A 13,494-nucleotide genomic window follows, 5' to 3' on the forward strand; every position below is an offset into this window, starting at 1 on the left:
CGGTCCTCCACGGTGCAGAGAGGAACCTGAGGCTGGAGGAGGGCAGGGACTATCAGAGTCACTGAGCTTGGATGGGTCCCTTAGGTCTGATAGGTCTAATCACATAGCACCCACTGGGCCTTGAAAAATGTTCAGCTCAGTGGGTTTCTAGTGTTGCCAGCTGAATGAACGTCACCACTAGCTCCGGAGTGTGCCATCACCCTACAAGGAAACGGAGTCCCAGAGAATGTGGCCTTAGTGTCCGAACCATATCTTTCCACCAATTCACATGGCTTCTAGTCAGGCCAGCCCTCCAGAGCTGGGTCTCCTAGAGATGGCCCCATCCCAAAGAGTTCCTAGGGCAATGTCTGTGGCACAAGCCAGCCCTCCAAGGCTTTCGAAAGCCTGAGCGGCTGCTGTAGCCACAGCGGCCTTGCCCTCCTTGGGGCCAGTGAGTCACCCAGCCTTGCCCCGCTTGGATGGTGTGAGCGTCGAGGGGGACACCCTCCAGGTGGAGGGACCCCGCAGGACACTGGAGCTCTGTCTGCTTTGGACAGACAGCCACTGTGCAGCAACCAGGAAGTGGGCTGGGCTGAGACAGACTAGGTAAATACAGGCAGGGAGGGCCCTTCATGGCGTGATGTGCCCCGCTGCCGCCTGCCAGGGGCTTGGGAAGCTGCGGGCAGCCACAGCCTGGCAGGCAGCGGGTCTCACGCTGCCAAGGGATGGAGCTCCTGTTTGTTGCTCCTAGTGGCAGCTGCTCTGCAGAGGCTGCTGGAGCCCACCAGCCGGCGGGACCCATCCACTCATCCTTCCTCTACATTTATGCTCTCCTGCCTCCGTTCCCCGCCCGTCCATCTGAGGGCTCGCATGCCAGCCTGGCCGCCTCCAGCATACACTGACTGTACTTAACTCACTGTGTGCCACCCAGTTCCTGCGACAGTGCCCCGGTTGGCACCGTTCACCCACAACCCAGGATGACCCAGGTACTATCCCAGGATCACTTAGTCACATAGCCCCACCTACATGCTTCTTCCCCAGCCCTTTCCACCTGAGTCCCCTTATCCTTGTAAAATAACTTGTTAAAGGCCCAGGCCCGGCTGGGGAAAGTGGCTCAGTGGATAGAGTGCTTGCCTGGCCTGACCACGGAAAGCCCTGGCTCTAATCCCTAACGCTGCATACACCGGACATGGGAGTGCAAGCCTGTAACTCCAGCACCCAGGAGGTGGAGAGATGGGAGGATCAGAAGTTGAAGGCCGTTCTTGGATACTCAGCAACGCCAGGGCCAGTTTGAGATGCATGAGACCCTGTCTCAAAAAAAAAAAAAAATCCAGTTCCCGTGCCTGTGCTTTGCCCTGCTTCCCCATCCCGGAGCCAGGAAGCGGTGATGCCACTCCTGGGCCATAGCTTCCTACTCTAGAAGACGGGCTCAGTGAGCTGGTGTTTTGTCTAGTGTCTGCTAACCTTAGAGTCCCTTCCCCCCCAGGACTGAACCCCACAGCTGGCACTCGAGGTCATGTGTAGTTGTTCGTTTTGTTTGTTTTTACTCTTGGTCAGCCACCCAGCTCCCAAATAATCACACATGGAGACTTTTTCCTACTTATGAACGCCTGGCCTTAGTTTGCCTTGTTTCTAGCCAGCTTTTCTTAGTTTAAGTTATCCCATCTAGGTCAGGCAGTAGTGGCTCACACCTTTAATTGCAGTACTCAGAGGTAGAGAGAGGCCTTTGCACCCACACCAAGGTCTCCTGTCCTTCATCCGTTTTTGTCTTCCCCAGAACAGTACATGCAGGTGGCAGCTAACAGTTGTCCATTTGGAATGTGTTGATCCAAAAGGAAGGACGTAAGAAAAAGCAGCCCCCTGCCACCATCCCCAGGAGCAGAGATGCCCAGCACGCCCAAACCTGCCCCCGGATTTAAGCTGCTTTCCTGGCTCACATAATCAGGTCGGCATCTGGTAGACTCGTGCCAAGGTTTCCACGAGGCTAGGCAAAGCCTGGAATGATGAAGCCGGCCCCCACTTCCACCCTGTGCAAGCAGAGAAGACAGCGGCGCTGGAGCCCTCTGGCCACACTGCATCCTGGGATCTCAGTACCGGGCATCCTTGGTGTAGCCTGCTGTCTCCTGAAGCTTCTTCACTTCTTCAGTCAGGTGCCAGCTCACCTGGTAACCTCTGCTGTTGAGCTAGTGCAGAAACCAAGGCTCCAGAGACCGTGAGCCTCATAGTTAGGGCCTAGAACCAGTCCTCAGAAAGTATGATGTCAGTTTGCACACTTCCTCCACGTCCCACTGTCCAAGGGGCCATGACCGCAGAGCGTATCATCTTGGGCCACTCTTGAGCACCTGTGGACTATACAGCCTTCAACACCACTGGCCATCTCTGCAGGTCTGTCTAGTATGTTGTTCCCCAAGGAGGCATTGCTACCAAATTTGCTCACATTGGAATCCCCAATCAGACACAGGCCTGGCACACAGTGAGCATTCAGGAGGGTTTTATAGCATGTGGACAGACTTGTGATACTGTCACTGGGCCCTGAAAGTTGTACCCTCGCTGAATCCATTCTGTCAAGACTGCTGTTTGGGGGTGGGAGGGGCGGGGAATGGTAGTTTGCTACATAGATTGTTGAAGGGGGTATCACTGTGTACCCCAGGCTAGCCTTGAGTTTGAGCATCACCACCCCTGGCTTCGATTTTGTTTTCCTTATGTTTATCTGAGACAGGGTTTGTCCTTGAACTCTTGACACCTACCCTCCAATCCACCTCCCAAATACTGGGATTATAGACATGCCATACCATGTCTGACTGATACGTAGATTAACAAAAAAAAACACAGTAAGGACATTGGGACTGAAATATGCAGGAGTAAGTGGTTGGTTGTGTAAGGGTGTCTGTCCTGTCCTTGAGTGCACACTGTCCCAGATGTATGGCAGACATCCCCTCCTTTAGGGACATCAGCAAACCATGCTGGCATGAAGGGAAAGAAGGCCCGTGCTTGTTCCCAGCATGGCACGTGTGCAAACATGGAGGAAGCAACAGAACATAGGAGGGAGGCCCCCCCAACCCTCCACCCCCCCCCACTCCCTCCTCTCTGCTGCTGGGCCCTCCCTGCTTGGCTGGCAGAGGCTTGGAATGTGTAATAGCAACCTTCAGGGCAAATTAGAACAGGGAGTGAACTCTTCCTGGCCACAGAGAAAGAACCCAGCATGAGAGGGGAAGGAAGGCTGTGTGTGTGTGTGGGGGGGGGCATCCTGGGTGACTGAGGACTGAGGGGAGAAGGATCCTCTCAGGGACCCTTTCCAAAGTCATATGCTCCCTGGGTGGCCTTCTTTTCCTCAGCCATAAAATGAGAAAAGTTTTGTTTATCAGGGTCCCGGGGGTTTGAGTGAGGGAGATGCTGGAGGGGCATGGGCAACTTTCCCAGGGGGGCCACAATGGGGAAGGGGGGATGGGAAACACGGCCGGGACTGTGTCACATCCTGACAACATCCTGATACAAGGAGCGACAACATCAGTGTGGTCGGTGTCCTGGACCACATATGGCCTACTTCCTGTCACAGCCTACACCTCCCTTCCACAAGTAGAGAGTGTGAGGCTCAGGGGGATTAGAGGGTGATAAGCCCTCCCTCCCTGAGTGTCCAGGAAGCTCTATGGCCATGTCACTGGGTCTTACCTCCCTCTGTTCTTCAGGTAAACTCAGGGGCTGAGGAAGCAGAGTTCTGCAACCCACTTTCAGAGATCTTGGCTTTGGCACTAACCTATGTGGCCTCAGGCAACTTACTTCATGTCTCTGAACCTCAGTGTGTTTCCTCATCCGTAACAGGATAATTGTAACAGTGTCCCCCTATGCGGTACCGTTCCTCAGCCTCCGCCCTGCTGGCTTTGGGGGCTGGCTTTTTTTGCAGTGTTGCCCTGGGCACTGAATGAGGGTTCATGGCATCCTTTGACCCAGTAGATGTCCGTGGCTCACTCCCCTGTACAGGAGGACAACCACATGTGTCACTGAACATAGCCCCATGTCCCTGGTCTGTCATTCCAGGAGGCTTGGATGAGGGCACGTGTGGGAGACACTTAGACTCCGTATTCCCAATGACGATGGTGGATTTTGGAATTATCTCAAGGTGATCTGAGCTAATCATGATCTTTGTGGACATGCCAACATCATGTGACTGGACCAGGGCTGGCTGACTCCAGGTGTCCTGACTTGGGGTCCCCCCAGGAACTTGGATGCTGTCCAGCTGGGGCTCTGTAGAGGAAGAGATGAGACTTGGTGTCAGCTTCTTAGTGGGACTTGGGCATGGTCACAGGGCTGCCCTGGCCAGGGGTGTAGTGATCAGTAATGTTGATGGTTGATGGCACATGGCTGGCTTTGCTTCTCCCCTGACTTTCAGCAGCTGTCCCCTTAACACCCCTCCCCCGCCGTGCCCTCACCTAGTGCAGAGACCAAAGTCACAAGGCCCTATCACAGGGAGATGATGGCAGATAGACAGGACCTGTGGCCTCAGAGGCCTAGCTCTGAATGATGCTTCACATACATGGGAGACCCCAGGAGGAGGTGTGGTCACCCTGGTTTCACAAGTGAGAAACCAAGGCCCAGAGAGAGAAAGCCGACTAGACTCGGCCTCATTCCTCCTGCTGTAGGTCTGAAGAAGCTGCCATTGTGCCCAATATCCAGAGGGGAACACTGAGGCTCTGGCCCTCCAGTGACCTGCCCACGGGCACACTCTGGGCAAACAGCACAGCTGACATTAGAATCAAGCCTGCGTGAATCCAAAGTCCAGCTTCTCTCTTCCTGCTGGCGTCAGGAGAGAAGCCAGCCCCTGCCAGACATTCCTTTCCTCTACGTGCCCGGCTTTGCCCACACAGGAGGCCCCTTGCCATGTTCCCACCTGGGCAGCCTCTCCTGGCAGTTGAAAAGCAAACATAATGGGCATCAGTTTGTTGCCCTTCTTAGTGTGGGGTCTAAGGACACACACACCAACTCCTGTGTGTACTCAACTGGCAAGAAAAAGATTCTAGGATACCCAGGGCCTAGCTGTAGGGAGCCCTGCCCTGCTGGCTCTAAGTGAGCTCACACTGGGCCTGAGAATTGGAAAGTCTTGTCTTCACAAGCCATGTGTCTGCCCTGTGAAAGCCTCAGTTTCTTCATTTGAGAAATGGGCACAAAGGACACCTTTGTCTCTGGTCTTTCATCCTGTGGAGACTTCAGGATGGGTCTGTTCCCTGCCTGGCAGTTAATCTAGGAAAGAGAGAAAGAGAGAGAGAGAGAGAGCACATGTCTAAGGGATAGGGCAGACTTCTCAGAGGAGGGGGACAGTTGGGTACACAGGTGGGCAGGAGCCAGTCAGGCTGAGGGGAGGAGAATTACTTAGCCCCAACCTCAATTTAAATCTGGGAGCCTCCAATACAGACCCATAGGAGGAGTCACGATGCTGGAGGGGCTGTGGGGACCACTGCCCTGTGCAGTAGGTCCACATGGCTCCTCGGAGCACCTACCGACCAAGGCTGCGCTTCTAGGCACGCAGGGCACTGTCCCACGGTTTCTCTGCTTGCCTGTGAAGCTTGTGACCCCCAGCTCATAGATGAGGAAACTGAGGCTGTGAAATGCTGATTGAATGAGTGTCACATGGGTCAGAGGGGTCAATATCCAGGCTCTGAAGTGACTCTTAGCCCTTCTTATCCAGCTAGTGTCTAGGATAACTGAGCTGGAGGCCGATGCATGTCTCTAGACTCTCAAAGAGGCCCCTGTTATGGCTCCTGCCTGGGGCTGGCCGCTGACCACATCTGGGAGTGGCCACCTCAGCCCCTGTCATTACAACGGTGGCTTTGAAGCAACTGGCAGCAGTGCTGTTTGCCCACGTGGGAGGGGGCTTCCTGGACCTCCACTACTGGCTGGGCTTTGCCTGACCCCCTTTGTCCCCCGCAGGCTTAACAGTGAAACAGATCTGGGAGCAGCATGGCGGATCCTGGTGACAGCCCCCGTGTGGCCCCTGGGGAGGTGACTGAGCCCCCTGGAGATGAGAGTGGCACCTCTGGTGGGGAGGCCTTCCCCCTCTCTTCCCTGGCCAATCTGTTTGAGGGGGAGGAAGGCTCCTCTTCCCTCTCACCGACTGATGCTAGCCGCCCTGCTGGCCCCGGTGATGGGCGTCCGAACCTGCGTATGAAGTTCCAAGGTGCTTTCCGCAAGGGGGTTCCCAACCCCATTGACCTGTTGGAGTCCACCCTGTACGAGTCCTCAGTAGTACCCGGGCCCAAGAAAGCACCCATGGACTCCTTGTTCGACTACGGCACTTATCGTCACCACCCCAGTGACAACAAGAGGTGGAGGAGGAAGGCCATAGAGTGAGTACTCCTGGCTGTCTGGTGGGAAGTCTCCTTTGTACTGAATCAATCACCCACCCACCTACCCACCCATCCGCCCACCTACCCATGCATGCATGCATGCATCCAACCACCTACCCACCCACCCATCCACCTATCCATCCATCCGTCCACCCACTGTCCGTCCATCCATCCACCCACCCATCCACCCACCTTATCCCTTTCTCCATCATTCCCCATGCATCTGTTTGCCCATCTCTCCGTTTCTTTGTTCAGCCATCCTCCAACCATACACTGGCACATCTGTCATCTGTCTTTCTACCTCCTCTCCACTACCCACTCACCAGTCCACTCATTCCTCATCTATCCTTCTACCTGTCCACCATCTCTCCATCTGTCCACCTGTCCGTATAAACATACTTATAGAACTACCGATGCCTATCTGTCATCTCTCTCTCTCTCTCTCTCTCTCTCTCTCTCTCTCTCTCTCTCTCTCTCTCTCTCTCTCAAATGTAACTCTGGCTTTACAAGTAGACCAAGCTGCCTTTGAACTCTCAGAGATCCTCCTGCCTCTGCCTCCCGAGGGCTGGGATTAAAGACTTGGCCACCATACCTTATATTTCATTAGCCTTTTCATCCATCAACCCATCCGTCCACTTGTCTGTCCACCCTCCATACCCAATAGTGTACTTGTTCATTGTTACTCACGTATGTATCGACAGGTCTGTCCACCCATGCAGCCATTTTCTGCTCCATGTCATCCAAATGCCCGTCCCCTGCCTGTCCAGTCTGCGCACCTATAATCCACCCATCCAAGTGCCCGTCCCCTGCTTGCCCAGTCTGTGCACCTATAATCCACCCATCCAAATGCATCCCTCTCGTCATCAATCTATCTGTCCACACACACACCCAGTTTCCTGTCCATCCGCCATTCACTTCAGAATGTCTCTAGGGCTTCCAGCCATCCGGCCGCCACTTCAGAAATCATTCATTCATTACATTTCTTTTGTTTGGTTCATTGGTTTTTAGTTGTTTTTTTTTTTCTTTTTTCTTTTTTTTCTTCGAGACAGGGTTTATCTGTGTAGGTTAAACGCCTGTCCTGGAACTCGCTCTGTAGACCAGGCTGGCCTCAAACTCACAGAGATCTACCTGTTTCTGCCTCCCGAGTGCTGGGATTACAGGCATGCGCTACTACTGCCTGGCTTCATTACATTTGTCTTTTTTTTTCATCTTTTTTTTTCTTTTTTGAGACACGCCATTGTATGCAGCTCCGACTCGCCTTTCTCACAATTCTCTTGTCTCGGCCTCTTGACTCAGGGTTACAGGTGTGTGGCCCCACTCCACAATCTCTCACTAAACGTTTGATGGCTGCCTGATTCTTCTCCCTTCCTCCTTCTTCCTCTTTGCAAACCACCAGCTCGCTCACCCAGCTGTGTTTTCCACTCATTCATACATCCACCTTCCCGTTCATTCCCCTCTGCCCATCATCCGTCCCCAGCCGGTGTGGAAGCCCTCTGTCCCCGACCTTTAGGCTCTTAGCAGACATTTCCCCAGGCTTGACTGAGGCTTGGACACCAGCCCTTTTCCTTCCTGGAAACCCCTCAGGGCCTCCGTGAGTGCCCCTCTGAAGTCTAGAGAGGCCTGGAGCTGGGGTCCTCTAGTCCTTGCTGACGAAAGACTGGCTGCCATGCAGAATGGAGCCGGCTCGCCTTCTCCATCTTTGCACAGCCGAGAGCTGGCTCGTAGTATCTGTGGACTCTCTGGTGTTTCTTGAGCACCACAACTGCCCAGAAGTGGAATTGATTGACCCCAAGCTCCTGCAGTGAGTCAGACCAGATTCAGCGCCTAACTCAGAAGCACCGTCAATTCAGGGTGGGTGGGGCAATGGCAGGTGAAGAAACTTGAAAATCCATGGTTCTAGATGGGAGGTGCTAGGTTTGGGCAGGGACCGGAGACAGGAGAGGTGGTTCTAGAAGACTTCTCAGAGAGGTGGCATCCTAGACAGTATACCCGCACGGATAGGAGGATGCCCGGTCCTGGTCTGTAGACAAGGCTGCACTTCACAAGGTCCAAAGTCCATGACTAGCACCCCCTTTCCCATGGCTCCTTTGAGCCCTGAGCAGAGAATTGAAGGAGAGAGAGACTACCTGGCCCAGGCCTGCCTCTTCTAGCCCCAGGTGGCTGCTCCCTGCCTTTCTCTTCTTCCTTCCTGGCCCTCTGCTTCCATCTTTTCCCCTCTGTTTTCTTATTTGCGTTCTCTCTGTTGCATCCCATTCGTTCAGGGCCGGGCTGGATGGGAACAGAGCAGAGCAAGGCTCTCTGTCCTCATAGTGTCCAGGCTAGCCCTTTCTCTCCCAGAACTTAGCGTACAACCATTGCCCATTTAATGTTTGCTGAATGACTAAATGAGTGTCTCCATTTTCCTTAACCCTCTCTGGGTCTTATCAATCTTCTGCCTGCCTCTGTAGCTCAGCCCTCTCCTATGAACATACAGACGTCAGACACACGGCCCTCAGGAACGAGGGTGGCTGTAGCTAACATGGATTACGTGTTTACTGTGTCGTGGGCGCTGGACTAAGCCCCTGAGGTGATGACGTGAGTGAGTGAGTGAGTGAGTGAGTGAGTGAGTGAGTGAGGAGATGCGCTCCTTCTTTTACTTTGTTCCTTCCCTGCTTTCTTCCTGTCTGTATGTACCATAGACAGTGTTCCTCAAGAGCCAGGCAGTAGGTACAGGTGGTAGAGTGCCAGCTTTGCATGCTTCCCTCCCCAGCCCTGGCTTCCATCCCCAGCCCTACAGAAACCATGCATGGCGGCACACGCCTGCGGTCCCAGCACACAAAGGTGAAGGCAGGAGATTCAAGATCAAGCCAGCCTGAACTACACTAGATCTCCCTCCCTCCTTCCCTCCTTCCTTCTTCCTCTCCCTCTCTGTTTCTCTCTCTCTCCCTCTCTCCCCTCTCCTCTCTCTCCCCCTCACCCCCCCACAGTGCTCAGTATTCAATAAATGATGGATGGATGAGTAGGTGGAGGGAAAGGCGAGTGAGAATGTGAGAGGAGGGGTAGATGGTGGACAGGTGGTGAGGAAGGATAGATGGGAAGGTAGATGAGTGGATGGATGGGTGGGTGGATGGATGGATGGATGGGTAAATGGGTGGGTGGGTGGGTGGGTGGATGGATGGATGGATGGATGGATGGATGGATGGATGGGCAGGTGGGCAGGTGGTGGATAGGTGGGTGGGTGAATGGATAGAAGGATGAGTGGACAGATGGATGGATGAGTGGACAGATGGATGGATGAGTGGACAGATGGAGGGAGAGAGGGTGGATAGATGGGTGGGCAGCAGGAGGAGCAGGCTTCTCTGATTTTCCTTCTGTTTTTCCACCCAACACACTGTAGGCCAGCTTATCCTTTCTCGGATAAAGCATTCTATACAGTTCTTCAGTTTGGTCTTCCCCTTGGGTTTCATCTTCCCCCAGCCTCTGGCTCCGTAAGGAGTAGGCAGGGCAGACAGAGGATAACTCCTGGTGTCCTTCTTTCTCCTTCCTCTAGGAAGCAGCCACAGAGCCCCAAGGCTCCTGCACCCCAACCACCCCCCATCCTCAAAGTCTTCAACCGGCCCATCCTCTTTGACATCGTGTCCCGGGGCTCCACGGCCGACCTGGATGGACTGCTTTCTTTCTTACTGACCCACAAGAAGCGCCTGACTGATGAGGAGTTCCGGGGTGAGCTGCCCTGGTGGGCATAGCATGTGGGAGGGTAGAAGGGGTATCTGCTCGGCTTTGTGCAATGCCTTTCCCCTTTTGCAGCTCTCTTTGGACCCCAAACATCAGTAGATCATCAGGCAGAGTCTGGGTAAACACATCAGTAGATCATTGGGTAGAGGGTACATCCTTTACCACATTACCACACCTCTCTGGGTCTTGACCACTACTAATATTCATTCCTGTAGAATGCTCTTAACTGCTATGGCATCTCTCCATCCCTGGGACCTGATTCTTACAATGTTACAATTCCTTCCAGATTTTTGTGCTGGTCCATTGAGAACTACTGGGTTCTTCCAAATCTCTGTGCCCATTTTTTTGAGAACTACTGGGTTCTATAAAGTACAGTAATGCCCGATCCTGTGGTGCATGCCGGCTTGGAGTTGTGAGAGGCCATGGAGTATGTTGGTGGCACCTATCGACCACATATCCCTCTCCTGTGCACCCCACACGTCAGGCAAAGGGAATGTTCTAGTGAACAGTTCTGGTGCAAGGCCACTGTCCAGGGCTTTGGGCAGGACAGAGTCCCAAGGAGCTGGTCCTCCAAGCTTCTGGCTTCCTCTGGGCTTGGGACTGAGGTGGGGGACTCTTAGCCCAGATTGAAACCCGTAGACAGTATCAGTGTGGATTTGGGTGGGGACTTGGCTGGGCCTGAGGTTGTAGCGTTGAGGACAGGGGACACCAGCAGAGCTTTAGGGCTCTCTTACTAAGAACAAACTCTAGGCTTTTGGTACTGGCTTTTGTATTCATCGTTCATGGTCCACAGCAGCACCCCCAGATTGTTCAAGCTTCAGGCGTCACAAAACATGGCTCCTCCTCTGTGTGTTTTTCTAGCTGGAGGTTGATGAGCTCATCCTATTTTCAGGGTGGAATCTCTGTCCCCATGCCCTGCCCCCAATTTGGGTAGTTTCACAATCTCCTGTTTGTCAATGGGCAATTTAAGGTCCCTGGCTCCGGCAGGCACCATAGCCAGAGACGTCCACCTGGTGGTCAGCTGAGGAATTGCTTCTTCTCTAGCTGGTCTTAGATTCTCCATAGCCACAGGAGGAGCGTGTGGAAGCCCAGGCCCAGGACCTGGTTCTCCATTGCCCTTGTGCCGGCTGTGATGTGGGATTACTCGAGGTGTCTGGGTGGCCCCTTTAGTGGGTTCTTAGTGATTCAACAAGATGCCATCGGGCACCGATGAAGTACCAGGCACCGCCAGGCTGATGCAGGGAGAGAGGTGAGGGCTAGGGGTAGGGTGGGGCCGAAATGAGGAACCGAGGAGCAAGGCAGAGAACAGCCCTGGTCTCAGGTGCCTCTCAGGCTTCCAGGTGGGACAGCCACAGAAACAAGTACCTGGTCAAAACCGTAAAAATGTTTCTACAAGAGGCTGTACTAGAATATTAGAGCTAGTGAGGGGAAACCCAGGAGGGTTTCCTGGAGGATGCGAACCGCTGAATGAAGTCTGAGTGAGTTGCACCAGCTGTGTAAAGGGAAGGAGGAGCATTTCGGAGTGGGGGGCAGTGAAGTGATGGTCAGTACAAAGACCTGGTGGCCCACCATGATCTCTGGGGTGACAAGTGGGTGAAGGAGGACCTCAGAGGCCGGTCACACCAGGGGAGTATCTTGGGCTTGTGAGAGGCAGTGCCTGGTTCTGGTGATGGTAACAGAGATGACAGTCAGTCAAAGGGTGTGAAAAAAATAGGTAAAACAGACACACTGGGGCAGGTGTGGGGAGAAGGGAGGTGCTGAGGATCTCGGTTGGATGGGAACATTCTCAGAGACTGGGACTCTAGGGCTGGGGCGGGACCTGGGTTGCCATGGATAAAACAGGGGATCCACACTACCCTTAGGCCAGAGATTGGGGGGGGTACATCTGCACAGCCCCCAGGGCTTTGGCCAGCATTCAGTGCAGCCCCTACTGGATGCCCATGGGAAGCTGTAATCTCTGATGCATTTGACAGACAGCTAGCTGGTGTTATCCTGGGTCAGCTGCCCAGGTGACAGGAGAGAGCAGCTGGAGAGAAAGGCTGTCAGGTAGCTCAGTCCTGGGGTCGGGCTGGAAGTTTCCCAGGCTTCCAGCTCTTCCTGCAGCCGGGGAGGTGGTCCTACACTCTTTCCCACAGGAGACCTAGTGCAGCATAGCTATGTGCGGAGGGCTCATTTCTATCCCGGGTCCTGCTCATCACAATGTTGGTTGATTCATTGGTGTTCCTTTGATTGCCATCAAACTAGAGGGGAAGCCAAGACTTCCACTCTGAGGTGCCAGCCTGCAGAGCTGGCCCTCATCCCATGTTGTCACACCTTGAATCCATTTTCCAGGCCTGATTGGTGGTAGGATGGGGGGATTTACTTTTTATGATTGTCTGGAGAAAGATGCTAGTTCCTATAGCCAAACACATCACAGTGAGGGACAGAAACTTGGAATAGGGTGTTGGTGATGCAGCGGGAGGTGACAGGCTCCTGGCAGACTGACCCCCAAAGAAGCTGGACAGTTATGGAAAACGTTTACACTAACTGCACCTGTGGGACCCCCAGACGTTCCATCCCACTTAAGATGTCACATCCTCTGCATGTTCCATCCACACTTTTGGGAGCATTGTGGCTCTTCCCTTCCCTCGAGGACACTAGTGTAAATGCTCTGTGGGACAGGAAACCCACGGGTGGGCACGTGCTGTTTGGTATGTCCTGCTTTCAGAGCTGATTCAAGGGAGACACTTGGTAGTGTAAGTACCTGCTGTGCAAACACAAGAGCCTGGGTTCAGATCTCCAGAATCCACAGAAAGAGCCAGGCAAGATGGCACATCTGGGATCCCAGCTCTGGGGAGGGGGAAACGAGCAGATTTTCCTGATCCAATGAGAGACCCTGACTCAGAAGTGGGGGAGAGTGATGGAGGGAACACCCAGTGCCGACCTCTGGTCACCGTGCAGGTGTGAGCACTCAGTGCCGACCTCTGGCCACCATGTAGGTGTGGGCACCCAGTGCCGACCTCTGGGCACGGTGCAGGTGTGAGCACCCAGTGCCGACCTCTGGTCACCATGCAGGTGTGAGCACCCAGTGCCGACCTCTGGTCACCATGCAGGTGTGAGCACCCAGTGCCGACCTCTGGTCACCATGCAGGTGTGAGCACCCAGTGCCGACCTTTGCCCACAGTGCAGGTGTGAGCACATGTATACTTAGAAATGAAGGGGGAGGGGAATAGAGGGATGGAGATAGGCTCTGCTGGGTCCCGTGGTGAAGCTGGATGGTTGGAGCTGGGCATGGTGACTCACGCCTTTGATCCCAGCCGTCAGGAGGCTGAGGCAGGCAGATCTCTCAGTTCAAAGCCAGCCTCTTCTATGTAGTGAGTTCCAGGATAGCCTGAGCTATATAGTGAGGCCCTGCCTCAAAACAATAACAAAAACCAACCAAAAGATGGATGTCTGACCTTTTTTTTTTTTTTTTTTTTTTTTT

General features: G+C 53.9%; 1 protein-coding gene across 1 annotated transcript in view; it reads left to right on the plus strand.

The window, feature by feature from the left end:
- Positions 1-13,494, plus strand: part of Trpv4 (transient receptor potential cation channel subfamily V member 4) — a 34,169-nt gene that overhangs the window by 5,908 nt on the left and 14,767 nt on the right. Inside the window, exons 2-3 of the mRNA XM_050121174.1 lie at positions 5,902-6,317; positions 9,847-10,019. Coding sequence (XP_049977131.1) covers positions 5,932-6,317; positions 9,847-10,019 — 559 coding nt within the window. The 5' untranslated portion in view covers positions 5,902-5,931. The remainder of the gene's footprint in view (positions 1-5,901; positions 6,318-9,846; positions 10,020-13,494) is intronic.

The sequence above is a fragment of the Alexandromys fortis genome, unplaced genomic scaffold (assembly GCF_014885135.2).
Source record: "Alexandromys fortis isolate MF-2015 unplaced genomic scaffold, M_Fortis_MF-2015_v1.1 scaffold_197, whole genome shotgun sequence".
Lineage (NCBI taxonomy): Eukaryota > Metazoa > Chordata > Mammalia > Rodentia > Cricetidae > Alexandromys > Alexandromys fortis.